General features: G+C 37.9%; 1 protein-coding gene across 5 annotated transcripts in view; it reads right to left on the bottom strand.

Moving 5' to 3' along the window:
• DMTF1 (cyclin D binding myb like transcription factor 1) overlaps positions 1-17,320 on the bottom strand; it is a 52,737-nt gene extending 35,417 nt beyond the window's left edge. Inside the window, exons 1-5 of one of the 5 annotated variants that reach the window (XM_023736046.1) lie at positions 17,185-17,304; positions 15,266-15,405; positions 5,595-5,717; positions 4,763-4,879; positions 1,838-1,960 (exon numbers count right to left, since the gene is read on the bottom strand). In XM_023736046.1, coding sequence (XP_023591814.1) covers positions 1,838-1,960; positions 4,763-4,871 — 232 coding nt within the window. In that variant the 5' untranslated portion in view covers positions 4,872-4,879; positions 5,595-5,717; positions 15,266-15,405; positions 17,185-17,304. Of the gene's footprint in view, positions 1-1,837; positions 1,961-4,762; positions 4,880-5,594; positions 5,718-15,265; positions 16,702-17,184 lie in introns of those variants that run through there. The other 4 variants (XM_023736047.1, XM_004381482.2, XM_023736045.1 and 1 more) reach the window with 4 other exon arrangements.
• Positions 17,321-25,237: the final 7,917 nt, after the last annotated feature.

The following is a 25,237-nucleotide window of genomic DNA, read 5'->3' as shown; positions in this document are numbered from 1 at the left end:
AAAAAAAAGGTCGAGAAGGGAGAGGGTTGACATGTCATGGGGTTGTTAACCAATGTCATAAAACAATATGTGTATTACTGTTTCATGAGAAACTATTTGCTCTGTAAACTTTCAAATGAAGTACAATTTAAAAAAAAAAAAAATTCCAGCTTAGAAAATGTTCATATAGGATTCCATCTCTGCAGACAGGTCAATCCAGTCTGAAAACTGAATCACAGCATAACAACGGTCAAATTAGGAAAGAGTTCTAAAAAACATATGAATCGTCATTAGGAGGAAAAATATCATTTAATTAGAAATACGTTATGCTTGTATATACCACAGTGGAAGCAATATGAATACTAGTACTGCTTTTCATAAAAGTCTCATAGTAAATTGATGTAAAATCGTTTCTTACTGTCCAATTTAGTAATTAACTCTAAATACAAAGTACATTATCTACTTGTGAAGACACGATTTCTTATACTGAAAACTGAGTTTTTTTCTCTCTCCCAGTGGATAAAGGTGTGATTGTGCTTGATGCCGAGTGCAAAATCAAAGTTCCCAGATATGGCAAGAATCCTTTACACTGACAATGCCACCAAGAGCCATGTTCCTCACCTCCACCACCATGAACTATGACATCTGCTGCAGCTTTGTGAGGTCACCACACTTCAACAAGATTCCATATCCTTTGAGAGATGCAATCAGAAATGTAATCTAACCTCACAGTCAGTGTGTTTGTATACTTTCTCCAATGGTATTCCACCTGAAATACTACACCTCTAGAACCTAGTCTACTCTAAATAACCTTGGAATATAAACATGTTAAGAACTTTCTTACTGAGACTAAACTAATTAGGCTTCTCTCCAACTTTCATAAAGACTGTATCATGTGAAAAGGCAGAACAGTATTGGTGTTAACAGTATGAACTATGGGAAACTACGGGAACCAGACTGCTTGGGCATGATTTTAGACAACTTATTATATATCTCAAGGAACCCTGCTGGTGCAACAGTTAAGCACTCAGCTGCTAACTGAAAGGTTGGCTGTATGAACTCACCCAGCAGCTCCTCAGGAAAAAAACCTAGTGATCTGCTTCTGCAAAGATTATAGCCTAGGAAACCCTAAGGTGCAGTTCTACTTGGTCACAATGGGTTGCTATGAGTCGGAATCAACTGGACAGCACCTAACAAACAACAACAACATTGTAACTCTGTGCCTCCGTTTCCTATCTATAAAACAGGGATAATAATAATAATACCTACCCTAGAGAATGCTTTCTGAAAGAATGTGAAAACTGGTTCTTGTGGAGTAAGTGAAAAAGTCTTACTCTCTTTATGAACAAAGGTGGCACGGTGGTTAAGCGCTTGGCTGCTAACCAAAAGGTTGGCAGTTTGAACCTACCAGCTGCTTCGCAAGAGAAAGATGTGGCAGTCTGCTCCTGTAAAGATTTATAGACTTGGAAACCCATGAGGCAGTTCTACTCTGTCCTATAGGGTCACTAAGAGTCGAAATTGACTTGATGGCAATGAGTTTAGATTATGGGACACATAAAAATAATACAGTATTATCTGTGGTATTAAAATTTCACTGGCAGGGGCTGGGCGGAAGTGATAAGAAAAAGTCTACAAATGGCTCCTGGGAAGTAATAATTTTAAAAAGGTTGAGAAACACTGCTTAATAGAATTATTGCGAAAATTGAATTAGGCACTGTATAAAAGTATTCAGAGCTGAGAAAAATCATTGGTCCAAGCCTACCTAGAAATGCCAACTCTTAGATTCAATTGAGTCTCTCGCAAGTTATAATTCAATCTCAAAAGATAACTCTATATTCTTAAGACAACAGTGACTTACGTGGAAGTGCAACAACTGATATGCAAGGAGTAGAATCATCAATACTCTGATCATCCTCAGAGGACAAACAAAGCCTTTTATGCGGAGGTTCAGTACTATCTTCTGAGTCTATTTCATCAGCTTCTAATGAAAACAAAACAAAACACAACACCAAACAAAAATCTCAAAAACTTTACACCAATTAGGAAAAAACTAAAATCTCCAACTAGTAATGACTCTAGAACAATCTTCTTATCAATTTGCTCAGTTCACTAATCCCATTTGTGCAACAAGGATTCAAAAAGATACTGCCTTCTCTTTGTCTAGTGCAGTAGTACCTCAGCTCCTATTCTTAGGACCATGAACTATGAACAAAGGTGCCACCTTTTGAGGCATCACACTTTTATGCTGTTAACTATCTGGCTTTCCATATACTTCACATGTAAAGACAGGGGCTTGTTATTTTAATACATAGATTGTTGATTCATCTACATTTACTGAGTACCTACTATGTGCTAAGGGCTGAGGACACGACAATGAAAGATGTCTTGACTTTCAAGGAGCCCAAAGTGTAGCAGAGGAGATGTCTAAACTAACAATTTCCAAGTACTGCAATAAAAGCTAGGAAAGTAGAAAGAAAAGGCTGTTATGGAAGCACGAAAAAGAAGTGTTTAATTTAAGCTAGAAGGTGAGAGAAGGTTTTCTGGAGGAGGTATCCTGAACTTAAAAGAGAAAACAGAAGCCAGGGGAAAATGATTATTTCTGGCAGTTGAAGTAATATGGGCAATGGCATTGAGATGTGAAAGGAGCCCTGGTGGCGCAATGGTTAAGCATTCAGCTGCTACTGAAAGGTAGGCAGTTTGAACCCACCAGCGACTCCACAGGAGAAAAGACCTGGCTATCTGCTCCCGTAAAGACTGCTGTTGCTGTTGTTAGGTGCCGTCCAGTTGGTTCCAGCTCATAGCAACCCAATGTACAACAGAATGAAAAACTGCCTGGTCCTGCACCATCCTCACAATCGCTGCTATGTTTGAGCCCATTGTTGCAACCACTACGTCAATCCATCTCATTGAGGGTCTTCCTCTTTTTCGCTGAACCTCTACTTTACCAAGCATGATGTCCTTCTCCAAGGGACTAGTTCCTCTTGATGACATGTCCAAAGTACAAAGTCTCACCATCCTCGCTTCTAAGGAGCATTCTGGCTATACTTCTTCCAAGACGTATTTGTTTGTTCTTCTGGCAGTCCATGGTTATGTTTAATATTCTTCACCAACACCATAATTCAAATGCATCAACTCTTCTTTGGTCTTCCTTATTCAGTCCAGCTTTCCCATGCATATGAGGCAACCGAAAATACCATGGCTTGGGTCAGGCGCACCTTAGTCCTCAAGGTGACATTTTTGCTTTTTAACACTTTAAAGAGGTCTTTTGCGGCAGATTTGCCCAATGCAATACGTCATTTGATTTTTGACTGCTGCTTTCACAGACATTGATTGTGGATCCAAGTAAAATGAAATCCTTGACAGCCTAGGAAACCCTATGGGACAGTTATACTCTGTCATATAGGGTCGCTATGAATTCAGAATCGACTTGATGGCGCACAAGAACAAACAACATTGAGGTATGAAATCCTTGAGTTATGTTAGAAAAATAAAAAGTTTCTGAACTGCTAGAACATAGGTATGTGGAAGTCTTAGGAGGTAAGGCTGAAGAAAAGCTGAGATGATGGGAGGCCTATGTGTCAAATTAAAGAACCTAATTAACCTATATTCTAAAACATGGAAGGCTTTAAAAAACCTTTTTTGTGCCACTGAGTTATCATGACCAATTCTACCAGTGGTTTGAAAGATGAATTAGAAATGGGAGGATGGTCAAAAGGGTATTAGAGCTACCAAGGTAAGAACTGAGAATCTGATCTTGAGTGACTTGGGACAGAGAAGAATTCCAGAAATAATACTATCAACAAGACTTCATGATAGAATGGACATGAAAATGAAAGAAGGAATTTATTTTTACTTATGTTTATGATGTGGGATACTATGTAATGAAGCTGACTGAGAAAGGAAAAGAAAAGAGAACTAGGTTTGGGAAGTGTTTGAAACAAGAATTCAGTTTGGGATACGTTAAATTTAAGGTGCCTGTGAGAAGCACAGAAATCCTGGTGGTGTAGCGGTTAAGAGTTCAGCTGCTAACCAAAAGGTTGGCAGTTCGAATCCAGCAGGTGCTGCTTGCAAACCCCGTGGGGCAGTTCTACTCTGTCCTGTAGGGTCACTATGAGTCGGAATCAACTTGATGGCAATGGTTTGGTTTGGTTGGTTTTATGAGAAGTGCAGAGAATTCAGAATAAAGAGAGACGTTTGAGTCATTTTAATATAGGCACAAGTTTGCATGAAATAACCCACAGAGCAGAAGACAGAATCTATGATGAATAAAGATGAACTTAAATGTTAAATAAATAAAATAAGGAGCAGGTAGAGAAGTAACAAGAAAGCTTCAAGGCTGCTGAATCTCAATTCATTACAGGTGATCACATTAAAGCCTGTTCAAATACTTATATAAAATTCTCTAACACAAGTTCCAACAATGAAAAAAAAAGTTTCCTATTTCTATTGGCAGGACTACTTATACATTTTCTAATGTACTAAATAAACTGCTAGCACCAAACAGTATAAAAGATTAAGTATATTATACTTTTTCCACCATCATCTCTGGAGGCTCAACAGATTCTATTTATAAAATAGCTATGAGACAGATAACGGCTAAAATTTATGGTAAATTTAAAGATATAAAGAAACACAAAATTAATTAAAAAAATCACGATTCAATGACATAACCCTCTCTTTGTACTCTATTAGCCTAACTGTCTATCTGGATAACAGGAATCATAAGTGACATGGAATTCAGAAATCCAAAGATTCTTAATTATATTTCAGCAATTTCTCCTACCATTCTGAGGGCAATGAAGAATGAGATTTCCTTCTGTGTCCTGAGTCAAAGTCACAGAGTTCACAGTTTCAACTGTCACTGTGTCAGAATCCTCTTCAACTGTGCTCATACTCAAACCTGTACAATAATAGGCTCCACATTAGCATTTAAAAAGTCATTTCCAGACAGAAACACAAAACAGTCTCCTGCCTGCCTCCAAACAAACAAACAAACAAACATAACAACAACAAAAATTTTGTCTGGGTATCTGCCTATAGTGTTCTTTATGCCAAATTGCAATGACAGTTCATATTCCAAAAGTTTATACCCATTACTTAAATGTAATAATCTGCAAGACTCTGACCATTATGAATATTTAAAAATCTACAGCATTTACTTTTTAAAAAGACTTGTTTCATCACATCCAATGAAAGAAGTTCTAAGCTATTTGTCATATTCAGAAAAACTCTCACCACTTTTTTCGTTATTTTTTTACTGGCAGCATTGTGATAATATTCAAATAGGTGTTTAATCTGTGATTCTTTAGCAGAAGACTCATCAAAACTTTCACCTTGACCTAAGAATCATTTTTCCAAAATGCTTTTTTACAGGTATACACAAGATATTAGTCCATTTATTTATTTACCAATTAGGCAACTGCATTTTTCTTTGGCAAAAATCTGGTAATTTATTAAAGTTTTACTATATAAATTATTATTTTAAAAATACATCATTCATGTTACATTGGTAATGATGCCATTCCCAAACGAAAGATAAATAGAAATCATGATTCACTTATGACTAAAATTTGCAAATTTATGAGGTGAGGCCACTGGAACAAAGGCAGGCTTACCTGGACAATGGATGGATCAGCTACAGCCCTTCCCACGGAATCAAGTCGCCTGCCCTTAGCCACCAGCATCACTTTCATGTTATCCAGATTGTTTCACCCCCATGTTTCCACCTCTGCAACACTCTGAAAAAGTAACAGCATTACACAATTAGGTTTAGTGAAAACAACTACGTGCTAGCAGTACACTGATGATACTCTAGCCTTAAGCCTCTGTGCCGTCTCAACTAGAAGAATGATAAAACCAGAATTCTTTAAGTAGACTTTTAAGGAATCAGCTTCTAGAAATATTCCCCAATGAAGGGCAGAAATGATGAGGTGCTATACCTACTAAGTAAGTTTACAGGCAGTTTTTCAATGCAAGTTGTCTCTCATCAGGCAGTTAAACAGTCTCTGGAAAAAATAATCATATTCAAATGTGCTAGTGGTTCTATGAACTACAGACCTTGGTACCAATATGTAGCATGACCCAAACAATACAGTTCCATACATATTATTAGAAACTATATTTTTCTTTATAATAATTTATTTTTAACACCTGCTTATATATACCCAATTTCATTTTAAAGCATTAAAATTCATATGATATCTATCCATTCAGAAAACATTTTAAGATGATAAGTGAACCCCATGTAGGGATCTGTGTTGTGTGTTGGGGGGGAGAATCTTTAAATAACTGGGCTAGAAAAATGTAAATTACAAGTAAACTCTTAAATGCAATATGAGACCATACAAAATATAAAATGATTGATTTCTAAAGGTTTCTTACAGTAGGCTTCTTCATCCTAAAGAGCAAACAAAAAACTTTTTTAAAAAAGTAGGATTTGAGGTTTAAGGGTGGTATTTTAGCAAAAACGAAGGATCAAAATTCTCATTTTTGAAGCATTCTAATTAGAACTGCTCTATCTCCAAGATGGTTATGTTTGAGAATTACCACAAATAAATTTCTAGTGGAGAAGGTATACATCCTGCTAGGAAAACATCCAGGCAGCTGTTAAATTTCATGAAGCTGTTCTCATTTCTGAATTCATTAGACTTTATTTAAAAGCTGAGTTTTAAAAAGCTGATTTCACCATACTGCAAAAATGGGGGAAAGAAATGTGCAAAACCAATTGTAAAATAATAAAAAGGGATTAAAATTGATAAACTCACCAAAATGAGGCTATAATTAACTCTTTGGTGCCGTTCCTTCTGAGCGTTACCTCTTGGAGTCTGTGCATATATGATACTATAGGATACATATAATTTTTATACCCTGCTTTTTAGGTTCATTTATGTTAGAAAGTTACTGTATGAAGGACTCCAAACTAGACATTTAATATGCTCTCTATTTAATCATTCTTGAAGCACTAGTGGCACAGTGGTTAAGAGCTCAGCTGCTAACCAAAAGGTAGGCAGTTGGAATCCACCAGCTGCTCCTTTGAAACCCTACAGGGCACCTCTATTCTCTCCCATAGGGTCGCTATGAGTCGGATTCAACTGCAATGGGTATCATTTAAAACTTACACTACATAAAAAATGTGACATTATTTAACAATTTCCCTATCAATGACATTTATGTTGTTGCCAATTTTTTATTTCCTTAACCTATACTGCAACAAACATCTTTATACAATCTATTTCCTTAAACTACATTAATAAGTGAAAATTATTCAAACGATATGAAAAAATTTAGAACTTTAAAATCATACTACAATTTATATGCCAGAAAGGCTCTACAAATTTATATCCCAACCACTGAGGTATAAAGTCTACTCCTGATACCTTGCCAGTTTCTTCATTTAATAAGAAACCTCAAAGCAAAAAAACAGCACAACTGTTTATTTTATAGGTGAAAAATGGTCACTGGTTTACCATTTTAATGAATGTCAACTTAGGAGCCAAGTTAATCTAAAACTTTGTGAAAAATAAAAAATAAAGGTGGATTTGAGAAGTTATTGTGAAATATTTAATAGTACAAGGAAAACAGGATCTGAAATAGCTAAATGAAAGAAAACATTTCATTCTTGATAACCTGTATTGGTTAGAGGTAATTCCATGCTGTGTACTATTTTAAGAGAGGAATTTTGCTTTATCATCTTTTAAAGTTCTATAACTCATGTTACAAATTAGTAGATGGTTCTATACTGCTTTGCAATTAAAAAGCATATTTGTTAAATCAACAAATACATACCACATACGTACTATGTGCCAGGCACTCTTACCTACACACTGTGAATATAGCTTTTTTTTACCCTGTCACCTTAGATATATGCTCTCAACTTTTTCCTCCTGTAGTTAGAGCTATATGATGAGTGTATTTATTAATATTTAAGAAGCTGACCTGGTTTTTATTTTTAATAGGCAACATACTGACATGCCTTCTAAATTTGAAAGGTAAAGATTATACCGTGAAAAGTCTTCCACTCTAGTTCCCAAGTCATCCACTTCTCTCCTTGGAGGCAAATAATGTTACCAATTTCTTGTGCTTCTCTCCAGTTATTTTATGCATATATATAAGTTAATACACCTAAAGACCTCTCCCCACTACATATACCCCTTTTACAGAAATAAGTATCATACCACAAACGCTGAAATATACCTTAATGGCTACTTTCATTGCCTCATCCACAAAGATAATGACACACCACTGCAAGCCAGCAACTTGATTAGTAAGAGCAAAGTCCCTAAGGTATGACCTGATGGCGTTCTGGAAGGAAAAACTACAGTCAGTATGGCAGAAGCTTTTGAGCAAGAGGGAGAGTGGATGAAACTGAGGTTGGAGATACAGACAGGGGCAGATCCCACAGGGCCTTGAAAATCCTGAAGGGTTTTAAGCTGGGGAATAAAAATTACACTTTAAAAAGATCACTCAGACTGCAGTATACCAAAACCAAAAACGAAACCTGCTGCTGTGGAATCGATACCAACTCATCGTGACTCTACAGGACAGAGGAGAAGTACTCCATAGGGTTTCCAAGGAGCAGCTGGTGTGTTTGAACTGCCGACCTTTTGGTTAATAATGGCAGCTCTTAACCACTGCGCCACCAAGGCTCCAGTATAGGGAGTGGATAACAAGGGAACAAGTTAGGAAGACAAGAGATGATTGTGGTTTGGAATGGATGGCAGCAATGAAAGAGGAGTCTGGACAGAGGGTATTATTTTGAAGGTAAGGCTGACAAGATGAAGCTTAAGTAAAGGAGAGTTATTGCAAGATGATTCCTATGCTTTGAGATTGAACAGCCAAATGAGTTTTGAGGCACTTAGGTGTATTTATAAGCCATTCAAGTGAAGATGCCAAGCCGGTAGTTGTATATACAAACTGGAGCCCATCAGGCCTACAGAAGTTAGTCAATTTGTTTAAGACCAGAGAGGTTACAGAACGCAGCCTAATATTCCAGTTCCAGCGGGAAGTCAAGCAGCAGACAATCAAGCAAAGGAAACTAAACATGACCAGCCAGTGAAAGAAGACCTTTTTCAAGGAGTCTTTAAAAAAAATTTGTTACCATTGACTCGATTCCAACTCACAGTGACCCTACAGGACAAAGTAGAACTGTCCCCATAAGGTTTCCAAGGAATAGCTGGTGGATTTGAACTGCAGACCTTTTGGTTAGCAGCCAAGCTCTTAACCACTAGAGAAGTGACTATTCTACCTGGCAATATGAAGAACAACGGTGACCTTGACAAAAGTAGTTTCAGTGTAGTGGGGACAGAAGCCCTACTGGAATACACAGAATGGGGAGTAGTGAATAAAAAACTACAGACACCTCTTTTGTGAGGTTTAACTTTGAAGGCAGGGGATACCAGCTACAGTGCGGTCAAGACAGCCATTATTTAGAAGAGCACATTTGTATGTGACTGTCAGAGCAGCTGAGAAATTATGGTGAATAAACCAACTTATGACAGCAGGGTATAAAGTTGAGTAATTTAGAGCCTCTATTCCAATTCAATGGAGCCCTGATGGCTCAGTGGTTAAGAGCTACAGCTGCCAGCCAAAAGGCTGGCAGTTTGAATCCACCAGCCACTCCTTGGAAACCCTATGGCGCAGTTCTACTCTGTCCTATAGGGTCGCTATGAGTCAGAATTGACTTGCCAGCAACAGGTTTGTTTTTTTTGGTTTGATTCCAATTTATTATACGTGAAACTATGCTTAACAACCTCTGGACCCCCTCTTCATTTGGTTTACCAGGGAAAATTTCAGGAAGATCCCCATTTCTACCAACACTTCGGTCCCATTTGGGGCAAATAAATACCATTAGCCCATTTCAATATTCTTTCTTTATAACAGGTTTACACCAAATATACTACTTTTACCTTAACTACAAACAAGGAGATGTAACAGAGGAAAAAGTAAAAAATTCTTAAGTCATTTTAAGTAGTAAAGTGGAATTTTGGCACATCTCCATCATTTGGTGGATATCTTAAACCACAAACACCACCTTAAAAATTCAAAAATCTGAAATGTGGTGCAAAACATTTACAGTAAAACCTGTGAAAGCTGGACCTGTGTAAGGCAGTAACCTGTCTAAGAAGGAAAACTCAAATATTTTCCACTAAAACAAGCAACAGAAAAGTGCTAAGACTTTACCCTGTTAAAGCTGCAAAACTTGTGAGACCCAGAAAATAAGGCAGTCCTGCCACATTCTGGCTCACAGTTCAGCTGTATATATAAATTCCTACATAGGCATCCTGGAACCCTGGTGGCACAGTGGATAAGAGCTATGGCTACTAACCAAAAGGTTGGCATTTTGAATCCATGGAATCCCTATAGGGCAGTTCCATCCTGTCCTATAGGGTCTCTATTAGTTGGAATCAACTCAACGGCAATAGGTTTGGTTTTTTTGGTATATGTGTACCCTGGTGGTGTAGTGATTAAGTGTTCGGCTACTAACCCAAATGTCGGCAGTTTGAACCCACCAGTGGCTCTGCAGGAGGATGTGGCAGTTTGCTTCTGTAAAGATTACAGCCTAGGAAACCTTATGAGGCCATTCTACTCAGTCCTATAGGGTCGTTATGAATCGGAACTGACTCGATGGTAATGGGTTTTTGTTTATGTATTCATATTTAAGGAGCTCTGGTGGCTCAGTGGTTAAGAGCCTGGCTGCTAAACAAAAGGCTGGCAGTTCAAATCCACCAGGTGCTCCTTGGGAACCCTATGGGGCAGCTCTACTCTGTCCTATAGGGTCACTATGAGGCAGAATCAACTCGACGACAACAGTTTTAAGGGGTGGTGCTGTGGTTAAGCGCTTGGTTGCTAACCGAAAAGTCAGTGGTTTGAACCAACTAGCCACTCCTTGGGAAAAAGATGTGGCAGTCTGCTTCTGTTAAGACTTATGGTTCAAGAGACAGAAAGGGCCACATAAACCAGAGACTGCATCAGCCTGAGACCAGAAGAACTAGATGATGCCTGGCTACCATCAATGACTACCCTGACAGGGCATACAACATAGTCCTTGATGGAGCAGGAGAAAAGTGGGGTGCAGAACTCAAATTCTAGTAAAAAGACCAGACTTAATGGTCTGAGACTGGAGGAACCCCAGAAAGCGTGGCCCCCAGACTCTGTCAACCCAGAACTAAAACCATTCCCGAAGCCACCTCTTCAAAGATTAGACTGGACCCTAGTCCAGTCACATAAAATGATACTCGCGAAGAGTGTGCTTCTTAGCTCAAGTAGATACTTGAGACTAAATGGGCAGCTCCTGTCCAGGGGTGAGATGGGAAGGCAGAGAGGGTCAGGAGCTGGTTGAATGAACACCGGAGATCGGGGTGGAAAGGAGGAGTGTGCTGTCACAGTACAGGGAAAGCAATTAGGGTCATACAACAATGTAAGTATAAATTTTTGTATGAGAGACTAACTTCAATTGTAAACTTTCACTTAAAGTACAACAATTAAAACAAACAAACAAACAAACAAAAACTTATGGCCTTGGAAACCCTATGAGGCAGTTCTACTGTCCTACAGGCAGGGGCAGATTTACCAGTAAGCAAAGTACACGCGGGCTTGTGTTCTTACTAACCTGCAGTGCACAATTTCACATAGGTTTCACATTAGAGAGGTGGTGGTGAAAAACAGGAGAAATTGTGCACAACAGATCAGTAAGCCTGTGCATACCTTGCTTATTGAGTAACCCATCCCTGCCTACAGGATCACTGAGTCAGAATCAACCTGATCAAAGTGGGTTTTGGTTTTATATATGCATCTTTACACTTAAATGAGAAATTTTTGTTTTTATTTATAACTCCCAAGAACAAGATAAGCTTATTTAACACACAATAACCTAGCTGAACAAGAAAGGGTAGAAGAAACAACCCTGAAAAACTTACTTAACACTGAGATAAATTACAGAAATGAGTCCTTAGCCCTACTCTCCATTCCAGTATTGATGTAAGGTTTTTATTGAATTGATTATTTTTTATCCATCAAACTGAGTCTACATAATTGTCCTGATTATCTGGGCAATTAAGTGTCAAACACCTTCTAAAAAAACAGAACCAACCACGGAAAGAAGTGGCAAGCTTAAAACTTAAAAGCTTTCTTCCTAGCTTGTTGGGGCTAATTCCATCAATTGTTATCAGTTCCCAGGCACAGCACCTGTATGAGGAGAGGGCTAGATGCTATTAGTGGAGATCATGAGAATCACAGGAGCCAACAGTTGTTATCCTTAGATGCTTAGAGTTGTGATTCTAAATTGGAAGATGAGACTACATGGTAGAAAAAACAGTATTATAAGATACTTCCATGAGAATATAAAATAAGCTACAGAACACACAGCACCACAATTTCATCAGGTGAATTACAGATCGAGAAACACTGGCTTAGAGGCAAAAGTTTCTGGCATACTTCCATAAGGCAGTAAGAACACATTTAGTTTTCAGATGTCTTTTTCTGATCTATTACCAAGATGACCCATATTCTTTCTTAACCTTTCTGTGATTATCTTCCAAGTCTTTTATCCTTGTATCAACACACCTTTTATCGTTTTTACAATATTGAGATCATACTGTTACATCTTCAATGATCTTTTCTGCACTTACGTATCAAAAGGACTGGTACTGACTACCACCATACGTATCATTGCATATAACGGCTCTGGAAATGCTTAAGAGGGAATTTGCTTAATGATTTATAATAAGGAATTTCAAAGATGTACAATGTTTTTATTTTAAAAAAATGAGACTTTTTTTGCTAAACAAAAAATCTTAGATGAACACAACAGGTAACAAATTCCCATATGCTGAACATGGGTACACAGAAGGATGTCAAAAAATAAACACAGCCACAAAATAAAAATAACATCTTCTAGAGTACTGATTTTATTCAAGATAGGAATGTAAACACTTTATATTTGAGATACGATGTTCTGGACTGTGGTCCCAGGTCCCTGGGGAGTTACTCTTCTGTACTCTGTGGAAAGGTTTGAGAAGCAGAACTAGAGATAAACACAGAGCATACTGAATTAAGATATCTAGTGCTCATTAAGATACCTAATGTTCATTATGGCTTCTGAAGATGGTAAAATATGACCGTGTATCACAAAATACCAATAAAGAGGTTAATGGAGTCTACTGAAATAGCTTTTAACTGCTTAAAATGTTAACGTCAATTATCAACTACTGAAAACAATTTCATTATTTAATTAAAGTGCAATTGCTTGGTAGTATGGCTCACTTTAAGGTGACCTGATCTGGCAATAAAATCATACTGCTTATTAAAAAACAAATAGTTATTTTTCACCCAGTGCATGATTCAGAAGCTTACAATGTGTATTTGGCTACATTTTAAGATTTCATCCATTTGAAACTGAGCACAACATAATGAACACAATGTCGCTGAATTATACACAGTAAAGAATGTTGACATGGCAAAGATTGTTATATAGTTACCACAATCAAAAAAAAACAAAACAAAGCAAAACAAAAACAAAAAATGACCATTTTATACAAGACACCATCAGAAGCTCTTTACACGGAAATATCAATTACCACTAAATTCCTCTGATTTACGTTGATTCTTAAAACATACTACCTCAGCAGATACTAAAACACACCAGCAGTGAGAAAACCTGATGAGTATTTCTTTTGCTGCATAACACCCAACAATAAGTAAACAATTAGCTTTTAACAATAGGTGCTTGGGGAAATGGCTTGACAACAATGCCCATAACCAAAAACAAAAGGAGGTAACATAAAAAAAAATTATCATCATTCATAAAGGGCTCTCCAGTGTGCTTTTTCTTGATGACTTCTTTCTCGTGTTCAGTCGTTCAATGGGCTATCTTTATCTTTCCTCATTCATCTTTGGGAAATCAAAGCAAAAGCTGTATTTGTGATTTACAAGAATTTTTTTTACAGAAGAAAAATATGAAAACAAAGGGAGAAATGATACGAAAGCAAACAAACACCAGACAGATTTGACATCTGTATATTTAACATTAGGCAGTAAATTCACTTTCTCAGATCATTTTATATCATTTGGAGATAGAAAAGACTTTTAGAGCTGAAATCCAAACCATTTAAAAAGAGTACTAGTGCCTAGGGAAGCCTTTACTACAGGAAAAAAGAGGGGGAGAGGGCTAAAAATGATGGTATTAAGAGAAAATTTGACTTTAAAAAAAAACTGCAAACAACTTCATTTTGAGAACACAAGAGGTTAACACGTCAGGGTTAAACAGGCAGCCTCTAAATATGATATAAAAAAGTGGAACCCTCTCCTCAGTTTTGCTGCTGTTCTGAAGTTTTGATTATCTTTTCATCAGATAGAAATGTGTGTTTAATGCAAGTGCTCTAGCACCTCAGTACTTTTCAAAAACACTTCCCAGCCCCGTCAATTTTTAGTATCTGTCAGGCTGTAAATCCCTAGGACACTTATTTCACATCAGCTTATCCATCCTCACAGGTGTTAATTTAAACCAATATACTTAACAGCATAATAAAAAGCAACTATTCAAAATAATGAGATGTTTTTTGGACATACAAGTTTATTATAAATCAATAAAAATTAAGGTGTGTAGATGGAAGGGTGATGAAGCGAATAGAAAGATAAGGATTATGTAGGGAAGGTGTAGCAAGTTTACGTTTTTTGGATTAGGATTAAATACTAAGTTACATCTAACTAATCTTACAAATGAACTTTTCCCCCCAACAGTCAAAGCACCCTTGGGGTGGTATGAGATAACCACCTCTCTTCACATTAAAAAACAAATAGAAGAAATTGTTTGTAAAAAGAGGGGAGCTTAAAAAAAAAAAACAAAAAAAAAACCCAAAAAGAAAAACTAAAGAGTAAAGAGGATACCTACTTCCTACTTTTGATATAAGGAGCTCTCATGGTGCAGTGGTTGCGAGCTACGGCTGCTAGCATTTCGAATCCACCAGCCATTCTTTGGAAACTATGGGGCAGTCCTACTCTCTCCTATAGGGTCGCTATGAGTCGGAATTGAATTGATGGCAACAAGTATGTTTTTTTTTTTCCTCCAAACTTTTGATATGATTCTCTACCAACAACTACGTCCCAGCCTTCCTGTTTTAGAAGCTCAAATCATAATGCCTTAATTTTTTTTTCGGTGATTGCTTCCCCTCAAAACACTTCTAAAACCTGAACACTCAGAGGAAAATGTTTACATAGTATATACTTATTCATATAACTGCTAAAATATGAACATAAAGGTCTAAGTAAGTATGCAATGCCCAGTACTTACTGATTAAATGTTGATGAAGACAGGGCAAGAGCATTTTGGCTCCACCATCTAGCTCAACTGCAATCAATTAAACAGATTCACGCAGAATATGCAGGTTCTAGATCAGTCCCAAAAAGCATATTTAGGGGTGAGCCTATCAACTAAAATAGTAAAAAAATATATTAGCTTGTTTGATGGTAGACAAAGCACCCAGTATATGGGAGCTAAAATAACCCCAAATCATGAAATGTATTTCTTCACGCCCCCCTACAAGACAGGATCAAGCTGTTCTGTTTCCCTGAATAGAGAAACAAAACTTTATTCTCATATCGAATTTTATTCTCTCAAAAAGCATGACAATTTTTCTAATGTTAAGGAATGTAACTTTTTTCCTAAACCTTAACAAGATTTCTAAATCTTAACCAAATAAGCAAAATATTACCACTCCACACCATCACAGTAAATAAAGCTAAAGTTTTTGGTTCATTATCACCACATCCAGAATTTTTAAACGTTAAAATGTTAAGGTGTTCGTAAATTACTCAAATTACTAGACGAAAAAATAAAAAAACACCAACAAGAACCCCCCCCCCAAAAAAAAATCCTCAAAAAGTTATTTGGAACACAAATTTAAAAAGAGCTCGAAAGAATCTTAAGTAACGGGAAAATAAGAAATTCCTTAACTGAAAAAGAAAAATGGATTTTATATTTAAAAACTTTTCAACACACAATGGAATAATCTTTTTTTACTTTGAAGCTTAAAAGCTACAAATTGTTATTGCCTTCCACGAATTAGGTACAATTAATACAGAAAAATTCCTAAATGGTACTTTAATCTTCTAAAACAGCAAATATTAGAAAATAATCTTATAGAAAAAGCATTTTGTCGATGTCTCGAGTAGCCTCTACTACTGTCAGAAAAGAAGTACACGACTCACCTTATGAGAAAAGCAATCACACAAATTCAATCATTTTAACACAAGCGAGAGATTCTAGATTTACCTTCCATAGAATCATCATCCTCTCCATATCTAAAGCGAACGTTTTTATTATAAAACCACACGCCGTTATCATTTACCTGCACAGAATGGCACTTGGCCACTTCCACTCTCAAATACTTCAGTGTGGCGATTGGGATAAAACATGCTAAGTCCCTGGAGACAGTTTCGAAACAAAGTCCAATATAAAAGACACTAAGATTTAGAAACACAACTGCTTCCTCGGAACGCTACAAAACAGGACATATTACCACTTTGCAGACACATTTTACTGTTCTTTGCTTGGATGGGAAATCTCCCCGAACCTCCGCCTATCTCCCTCCTTTAAAAAGACTTCGCAGAGACAGTTCAGCCAACTACCCCCGATTCACTCTGTCTGGACCATAAATTATAAGAATGAACCCAAAAAGATGGGGGGGGGGGTTGAAGGGAGAACCGCCCCAACTCCCTCAACCCCACCCAAGCCTCTCTCTTCTTGACGGGACCACACAATAAAATCAGAAAATGTAACAAACATATAACACCACGAAAAAGCAAAAAGGCTTGCTTACTCTCCCCAAGCCCCGACCCAATTTTCTGTCGACGCTCCAGGCCCACCCCACCCCCCAGGGGTCTCGGCGCCATTTAGATCCTCCGAAGCCGCCGCCATTTTCCGCCCCCGCCGGATTGCTACTGCGTCTCGACGGCCGCTGGCTCCCCTGTTCTGCAGCCCGAGCCGCTGCCGCCACCGGACCGGCCCCGGGAGATAGGCTGTGGCCCGAGCGTGCGGGAACACTGGCTTCAGCATCATGAAGGCCCGGCTCCGACCCCGCCCGCAGTGCCCGGGCTCGGGCAGCTAGCGCTGGCCGGCGGGAGCAAGCAGACGGCGGGGGGGCCGGGCAGGCTCCACTGGGCGGAGCGGCCCTGGCGGCGGTTGGGACCTGAAGGTTCCATCGCACTTACTTCCTGTTTTGGGTCCGGGCACTTTGGAAGAACCAGGATGGAGGCTCCAAAAAATACCAGGATGGAGGAAGCAGCCACGGGCAAAAGCGGCTGCAGCTGGAGTGAGCGAGAGCGACGAGCCACCGGAAACGGAGCCGCGACCGTGCCCCGCCCCTAGCCCCCCTCACTCTCCCTCTCCCTCTTCCGTGGGGCGGCTTCGCACGCCGCGTGCTGGCGTCACTTCCGGCAAAGTCGGCGCGCGAAAAAAGGTCACGGATTATTGGCGCTTCAATTAGGGGTCGTGTGGTGTTTTTTTTCGCTACCTTGTTGCATTCCACCAACTAGGGTATCCCGGCACTTACCATCCAGCTGCTGATGCTTTATAGGAGGCACTTCTTACCTGGCGGAACTGTGGTATCTCTGGTTCTAGGGACAGCTGGTTTCAGGGTTCCCCCTGGAGGGAGCCGCGGTGTGGAAGGGCTTGGAAGGATGGTCTTAGTGGAGAAGAAAGCAGGGAATGTTTGTCCAGAGCCCGGCCCTTCACATTTGATCTGCCTTGCCAAAGACAAAATGAGGTGCAACGTATTTGGGCATGTAATGCAATTCTTGATGGAATTTGTCCTCTCTTAGTGATCTGGCTATTATTCTAGCAGGATGCTACTCTGTTAGGCAGTCCGCACTGGTGATCTGCAGTGACTGCTCAATTACCTGGGAGCTTTTAGAAACGGCTCTGGCCCTGCCCCCAAAGCAATCTTTAAAACTAATCTTTGTGAGATCCCAGCAGGGGTTTTATTTGTTTTTAATTTTAAAAGTTCCAAGGCCTTGTAAATCAAGATATTGAGTGGTCTGAACCCTATTACAACTCATTTGATGATTCCAACTTCGTTTTACTTGTTTACAAAGCGAAATTTATTATACTTTGCTTTCCTTTCTGTACTGGGGCAATAGGAGTTTTAAAAGTTAGACTTGACTAAAATTTTTTCATCCAACGGCTATGTCTGAACTTGCATTTTCCCGTGGGGATTAATCATCAGTTGTAAAAATGAAATTAGGGTTATCAAGAATATGTGTATCTGAAGTTGGTCTTAAGTCACTAATGCGTCGCTATTAGCGGTTTCTTTTTCAGCAGTTTAGGTTTCCTTTGAATATAGACTGTAGTTGGAAGATTAAGTGGAAGTGACCTCAATTCATCGAAGAAACATTGGGGAAAAAATAAGCAAACTACATATGGAAATGGGTTTAGAAAAATAAATATTTGTTTAGATTTTAAGAATGTGCATGGACTTTACTAGTAGTCCACATTACCATGTTTTTCTTTGGGGGTAATTTTCTCACATATGTTGTGGATCACAAAAATTAAAAGGAAAATGTGAAAAGCTTTTTGATTGGACAATGTGAGCCAACATTTTTTTGAGTGCTTACTATGTGCCAGCTAAATGGTTTATATACATTAAATTTATTTAATCATCAAATGGACCAGTATAGTTATTACAGATGAATCCCGTTGTACACATGAACCACAAAGAAGTAATATGTCAAAGGGCACCCAGCTAGTAAGTGGTAGAGCCAGGATTGAAGCCTTGGCTCCAGAGCCTATGCTCTGAACTACCCTGGTGTAATCACAAAAACTTTGGCAACAGTAGTCCTATAAGGAAAACAAGTGATTACAACAAGTTTCCAGATTCTGTACTTACCTGGAAGATGGACATGTTTGACCAAATTTCAAAGGTAAATGCCACACCAAAACCCATTACCATCAAGCTGATTCTGACTCATAATGACCCGTCTTATCCCACAGAACTGTCCCATAGGGTTTCCAAGAAGCAGCTAGTGGATTTGAACTGCCAGCCTTCTCGTTCACAGCCAAGCTTTTAACCACTGTGCCACCAGGGCTCCAAATGCCAGAAGCAGCACTTTATTATGTCTAACTTTGTTACCAATTTGTGGAAGGTCTGCATCCTATTGGGGTTTATGACATAAAACATTCCTTTTTTTTTTTAAAGGAGTATATAAGTCATGTTTATGTAGGAATCAGGATAGTATTGTGGTATAGATGTTGGAGTCAGACCTGAGTGTTTATTGCTTAATATTGGAGTAATCTTGGGTAGTATTTAACCTTTTTCAGTTGCATTTACCTCATCTGAAAAATGCAGATAATAAAATCTACCTCCCAGAAAAATGTAGGCAAAATACTTTGCACAGAGCCTTCCATATGTAGTAAGCACTTAAAAATGGAAACTAATAAATCCTTGAACCAGGAAAGCAATTAAACTTCTTGTTCCAATGAAATAAAATTATATATGCAAAATTGTTGATCAAACATTAACATTTACTAAGAAGTGGTTCCTAATTAGCCACATTTTTCATAAAGCATAACCATATAGGATTCTTTTCAGTAAGTCATAAGATGATGTCATCTAAATTATAGTCTGGCCACCCATTTTCTCCTGCAAAATTTTAGGTTAACCGACACTCTGCAGTTAAGTCTGAAGAGGTTAAGTGCATCCTTATTATTAAATTCTCCCTTTCTGGGTCAGTTTCTTTCCTAACTACATTTTCCCAAGGTCAGTTGGTATTCACTTGGAGAAGAAAAATATATTTTATTATTAGCTTAATACATAATTTTAAAAAGTAAATCTGTTATAACACCTCTACACCTTTAACTGAAATAATGAACGTACAGATTATTCATAACACGTTTTGAATCTAGAGTAGCTTTCTGCAATTATGCTTCTAGGTTATCCCTACTTCACTACTTAGTCAATGTATACATATGGATTGTGTGATTTTAAAAATATTATCCCAGGATTTCTTTAACTAGGAATTAAATATTTTGCAGAAAAGTCATGAGAAATATTTCTATACTAAATAGAAAATTATTGTATTATAAAATTATTTTGCCACTGTTATGGTATTTGCTGCATTGATCTAGTTATTAACTCTTTTGGTTTCCAGATCTTTTATGACACTTTCGTGTACCTCATCAATAATTGAATATTGATGATATCATCCTTTTATGAAAGGTTGAAATGTTAATATAAGTGTTTCAAATAGCAAGAAGCAGGTTTTGTTATTTCATGATTATATTGTGTTCTGGATACTAATGCATTGTTCTCTCCCTGTGATTAAGAAAAAAAGGGATATGTTTGCAAGGACTTTTGTTGAAAGGAAAAACACAATCACTGAGTAGTTTGTCTTTCTACACAGTCTCTGAGGCCTGTTAATAGAGCTGATAAGGTTCCTATGCTAAAAGAATGAATAAACTACCCCCAGTTAGACTTACACACCAGGCCCTTTTAGGCCCTCTTCTATCTCAGATTTCTCTAGGCTTTCCTCTGAAGTTTATGGCACTCCATGTTGTAATCTTTTTCCTGCCCTCCATCTTCTCTCATTGTCTCATCTCCACACTCCTTATAGTCTTTCAATTAATCCCTGATCACCACCTCTCCTTAACCCCCTTCACTTCTTACTCTTTTGCAATAGACCTTTATTGCAGCTTTTTAATGGAATATTAGCAAAAATTGGTTCCCGTTTCCAGTTAGGGGAACGGGTGGCTAAGTCTTCATATACTCCCAGGAATGAGGATAAAAGCCTCCTTTCCACCCTTGAAGTTTTGGAGTACAAATCAAAATAGTTGTTACTTTACTAAAATTGGGAGGATGCCTGCACCCAGACTCAAAAGCATGTTTTTTGCTTCTAAAGCTGATAGTCTAATGTGGAAAGGAAAGGAAAAATACATTGGTAAATCAATCAATAATTAACAATTTTTATAAAATTCTAAGAAGGATACAAATTGAGTGCTCTGAAAGTAAACTTTACATGAGGAGTTCAGAGTAGGCCTTTCTGAGAAGCCATGTAAGCAGAGACTGGAAGGGTAGCAAGAAATCACCATAGTAGTGTGTGAGAAGACATTTATCTAACTAGGGCTGGAAAGAATGTAGAAAGCACCTGGCCTGTATGTTTATAATATGGTGACACCACAGCACCGGCAAGAGATAGCTTCAGTCCCTGGCAGATGTTAACTAAGGTTAACTCTGCTACTGCTAAGCATGCTTCCAGAGAGAGCAGAGATCTACAATCTGCTACCTCTGTCATGTCTTAAAGCTTTAGTTTGCCAGCATGTGGCACAGTACCTTGACTTTGTAGACACTTAAGTGTTTGTTGATATCGAAGATAATTAAGTGTCTTAAGCCAGAAGATCAGGGAGATAGCCATTTCTATGCTTTGGCAATAGTCACTGACTACAAGTATCACTACTTGGGAAATTCTAGAAATACAGTGAACACTGGGCAATCAAATATTACCTTTTATTATTACTCAAGTCTGGCTTGAGTAATAGTAAAATACTTAAGTGTTACTCGAAACCTTCGTAACCAAATCTTTTACTGTCTTTATAGATGCAGTGTTTTAAGGGTAAAAGCATTTCATTTTAACCAGCAGATGTCCCTATTGTTCAGCAAGATTTTTTTTTTCTTTCCAGAGTAGTAATTTCAACAGTAGATGGAAATTAGCCTGGGCTTGAATTTGCTAGTGATTATGTTATGTATAGTAAACCAAGGACAAGCTTCAACAAAAATAACACCAACAGGATTAAATGCTTTGAAGCCAAATATGAAAAGCCCTCTAGAATTTAAAAATTTGTCATAGATTAGTTGTCTTCTCTTTTTTCAATGTACATTCACTTTCCTTGCAATGAATATGCCGTGGCAGAGAAAGAAATAAGGTGCCCCTGTAATCTTTACAGCTTTTAGGAATTTGCAAATCTGTGATACACCCATTACACTCATTCATTCATTTCATTCAGGAGGCCTTTCTGAGCTCCTACTTTGTGCTGAGCACTGATTAGGCACCGGTGATATAGTGGTGCTCAAGAGATGCAAGGTTCCTGCCTTCATGGAACATATATTCTAGCGGAGGAGCTTATATTAAAGTAGTATTTTCAGTGCATCTTCTTACCAAACCTTTTTCATTAAAGTGTCAACTTACTAAATTACTGGCAACTGCCCGCAAAACTCGCTTGTGATTTTTAATGAGGAATACAGAAAAGATATGAATCAAATCAGCTGTGTCATCAGATTAAGCTAAATTGCAAATATTAGGAAAGATGGACCAAAGTTCATTATGCCTTCTTAGTCAAAGACTAACACATGCAAAGCACTTTGAACATATCTGGCGAATAATAAGTACTCAAAAATATTAGATAGTGTTATTTGTTTTTACCGATAACAACAAAGAATGAATAGCAGGAAAAGAGAACGGTTGTGTTTCTTTACTGTTGTATGGAATATAAAAAATTTCTTTGACTGTATTAAGATTTGTATTGCTATAATAATAGCTAGCAGGAATCTGTCTCTAGATTTCTTTCTAACTTATTTTTAATCGTTTTTCAAAATGTCAGTCTGTTGTTGATAGGTGTAGAGGATGTGATGGTTAAGGCTGTGTGTCAGCTTGGCTGGGCCATGTTTCTCAGTGGTTTGGCAGTTATGTAGTCTGGCAGCTATGTAATGACGTAATCACTTCCATAATGAGATCTTATATAATGTAATGATATAATGTAATCACCTCCATGATGAGCTCTGCTATGAGCAGCCAATCAGTTGAAAGGGAGTTTCTTGGCGGTATGGCCTGCATCTAATATATGTGGACTTTCTGGCAAAGCTTGCTGGCTTTTGCTTGCTCTAGATCCTCATCTGACCTGTGGTTCTTGGAACTTGAGCTAACACCTTACCTGCCGTTCTCGGGATTTGTCAGCCTCCGAAGCCAGTGAGCCAGCAGCCTGTAGTCTTCCCTACTAATCTTGGGGTTCTTCGGCCTTCGCAGCCTGCTGTCTGATCTGCTGATCTTGTGTTTGCCAGCCCCTGCAGCTGTGGAAGTCAGGAGAAGTCTTTACCCTGACCCATGGACTTGGGACTTTCCAGCCTGTACAACTAACTGCGTGAGCCATTTCCTTGATATAACTCTTTCTCTCTATATATATGTATATATGTATGTTCACATATACACACATATATGTGTGTGTGTATATATATGTGTGTATATATATGTGCTTCACTTTTTTTTTTTTAATTGTACTTTAGGTGAAGGTTTATAGAACAAATATTTTCTCTAAACAGTCAGTACACATATTGTTTTATGACATTGGTTACCAACCCCACAACATGTCAACATGCTCTCTTCTCGGCCTTGGAGGACCCCCCCTTTTTTTTTTTTTTTTTTTGTGAAAATATACATAGCCAAAGATATACCATTTCAAAAATTTCTACATGTACAATTCAGTGACATCGATTACGTTCTTCCAGTTGTGCTGCTTTTCTCACTTTAGATGAAGGTTCACAGAACAAAATAGTTTCTCATTAAACAGTTAGTACACATATTGCACTATGACAATGGTTAAGAAACCCACTACATGTCAACACTGTCCTTACTCAACCTTAGGTTCCCTATCACCAGCTTTCCTGTCCCCTTCTGCCTTCTAGTCCTTGTCCCTGGACTGCTGTGCCTGATTAGTCCTGTTTTGTTTCATGGGGCTGTCCAATCTCTGACTGAACAGTGAACCTCGGGAGTGACCTCACCACTGAGTTGAAAGGCTGTCCGGGGGCCATACTCTCGAGGTTTCTCCAGTCTCTGTCAGGCCAGTAACCTGGTATTTTTTTGGCTTCACTGGTTTTGCTTCTCTAGAGAACCCAGCCTAAGACAGAGGGAGATATTATAAATTCCATTGTTTACATTTTGTTTTTGTTTCTCTGAAACTCCTCGGAAATAGCCCTGTTTTCATGTTTCTGGGCAAAGTGTTTTAATGCATTAGAGGAGGAGATATGGCCTCTTACTTGAGGAATCCCTTTCTACTTGGGTTTACTGGACACCTTTGATATACATGCAACAGATACATATAAACATATGCAAGTGAAAGGTTTTCTTGACCTAAAATTGTGAGACTTCAGATCTAAACCCAACAGAAGACACTGTTCTATCAAAATGGCTATTCCTCCCAAAAAATAAACTGGAATATCAACCCAGTCTTTTAATGTGTACCTAATTTAAGAAATCTCCATTTGCATTAAATATAACCACATCAAATTAAATTTTTGTAGCATAATATCTTTGTTATAATGACTGCATCTTAAGTGGGCAGAACTGGTGAAGACATGTAATATGTAATTTTCAATTTAATAAAATCAGGACTAACAGAATTAGGAAAGCAGAATTTCCATGGGCCATCTGTTCGAACTTGAGAATAACATTATTATATATAATCATATTTTATGATTGTAGCCATTGCAACAGTATTATATCTATTTTAGCAAACTTAGGGTAAGGAAGATCTATGACTCCAGTGGTCACAGTACCACCAATGTCTTTTTTCCATGGCTGTTTATATTTCTTACCGGAAGTTTACATTTACATTGAACATTGGTCTTTGTTGGTTCAGGTGTAGGAAGATAAAAGGCTATCATAGTCATTGTCTTACTCCTTTCTTTATTTCCATTATAATTGGAAAAGTTCTATTTTTGTTGAACATTTCACTTCCACATAATGCTGCAATCTTTTCTTTCTTTTCCTTTGCCAAAGAGCCATCTGCCATATGATCATTCTCTGTTAAGAACACTCTTAATCTTCAGCCTGTAATACATTTTCATAAGAATCTCCTGTGAGAAGGAACTCATGCTGCTTTACTATTGCAGATGAATTGCAGGAGAAATGTAGATCAACAGTGTTTTCTACATAATGTTATAAATAACTCGGTTGTTTGGAAAGGTCATAGTAAATATAGTACTGTATAAGCAATCTGTCTCCTGCAGTGGGTAAAAAAGAAAATAAATCTGAAGCCTTTTACTTGCAGGCCTTTCCTGCCTCTTTCTTCACCACAATCACATTTTGATAAAGTAATAAATTGACTAAAGGATTTAAAAATTAGATTTTCCTTTTTTTTTAACTCCTCATTCCCCTCACTTCCCAGCCCCTGGTAACCACTAATCTTCTTTTATCTCGATAGATTTGCTTGTTCTAGATATTTCATGTAAGTAGGATCATACAATATTTGTTCTTTTGTGTTTGACTTGCAATATTTTACTGA

Source organism: Trichechus manatus, unplaced genomic scaffold (assembly GCF_000243295.1).
Source record: "Trichechus manatus latirostris isolate Lorelei unplaced genomic scaffold, TriManLat1.0 scaffold00085, whole genome shotgun sequence".
NCBI classification, from domain to species: domain Eukaryota; kingdom Metazoa; phylum Chordata; class Mammalia; order Sirenia; family Trichechidae; genus Trichechus; species Trichechus manatus.
The sequence above is the reverse complement of the archived record's forward strand: the minus strand, read 5'-3'. Positions and strand labels throughout refer to the sequence as shown.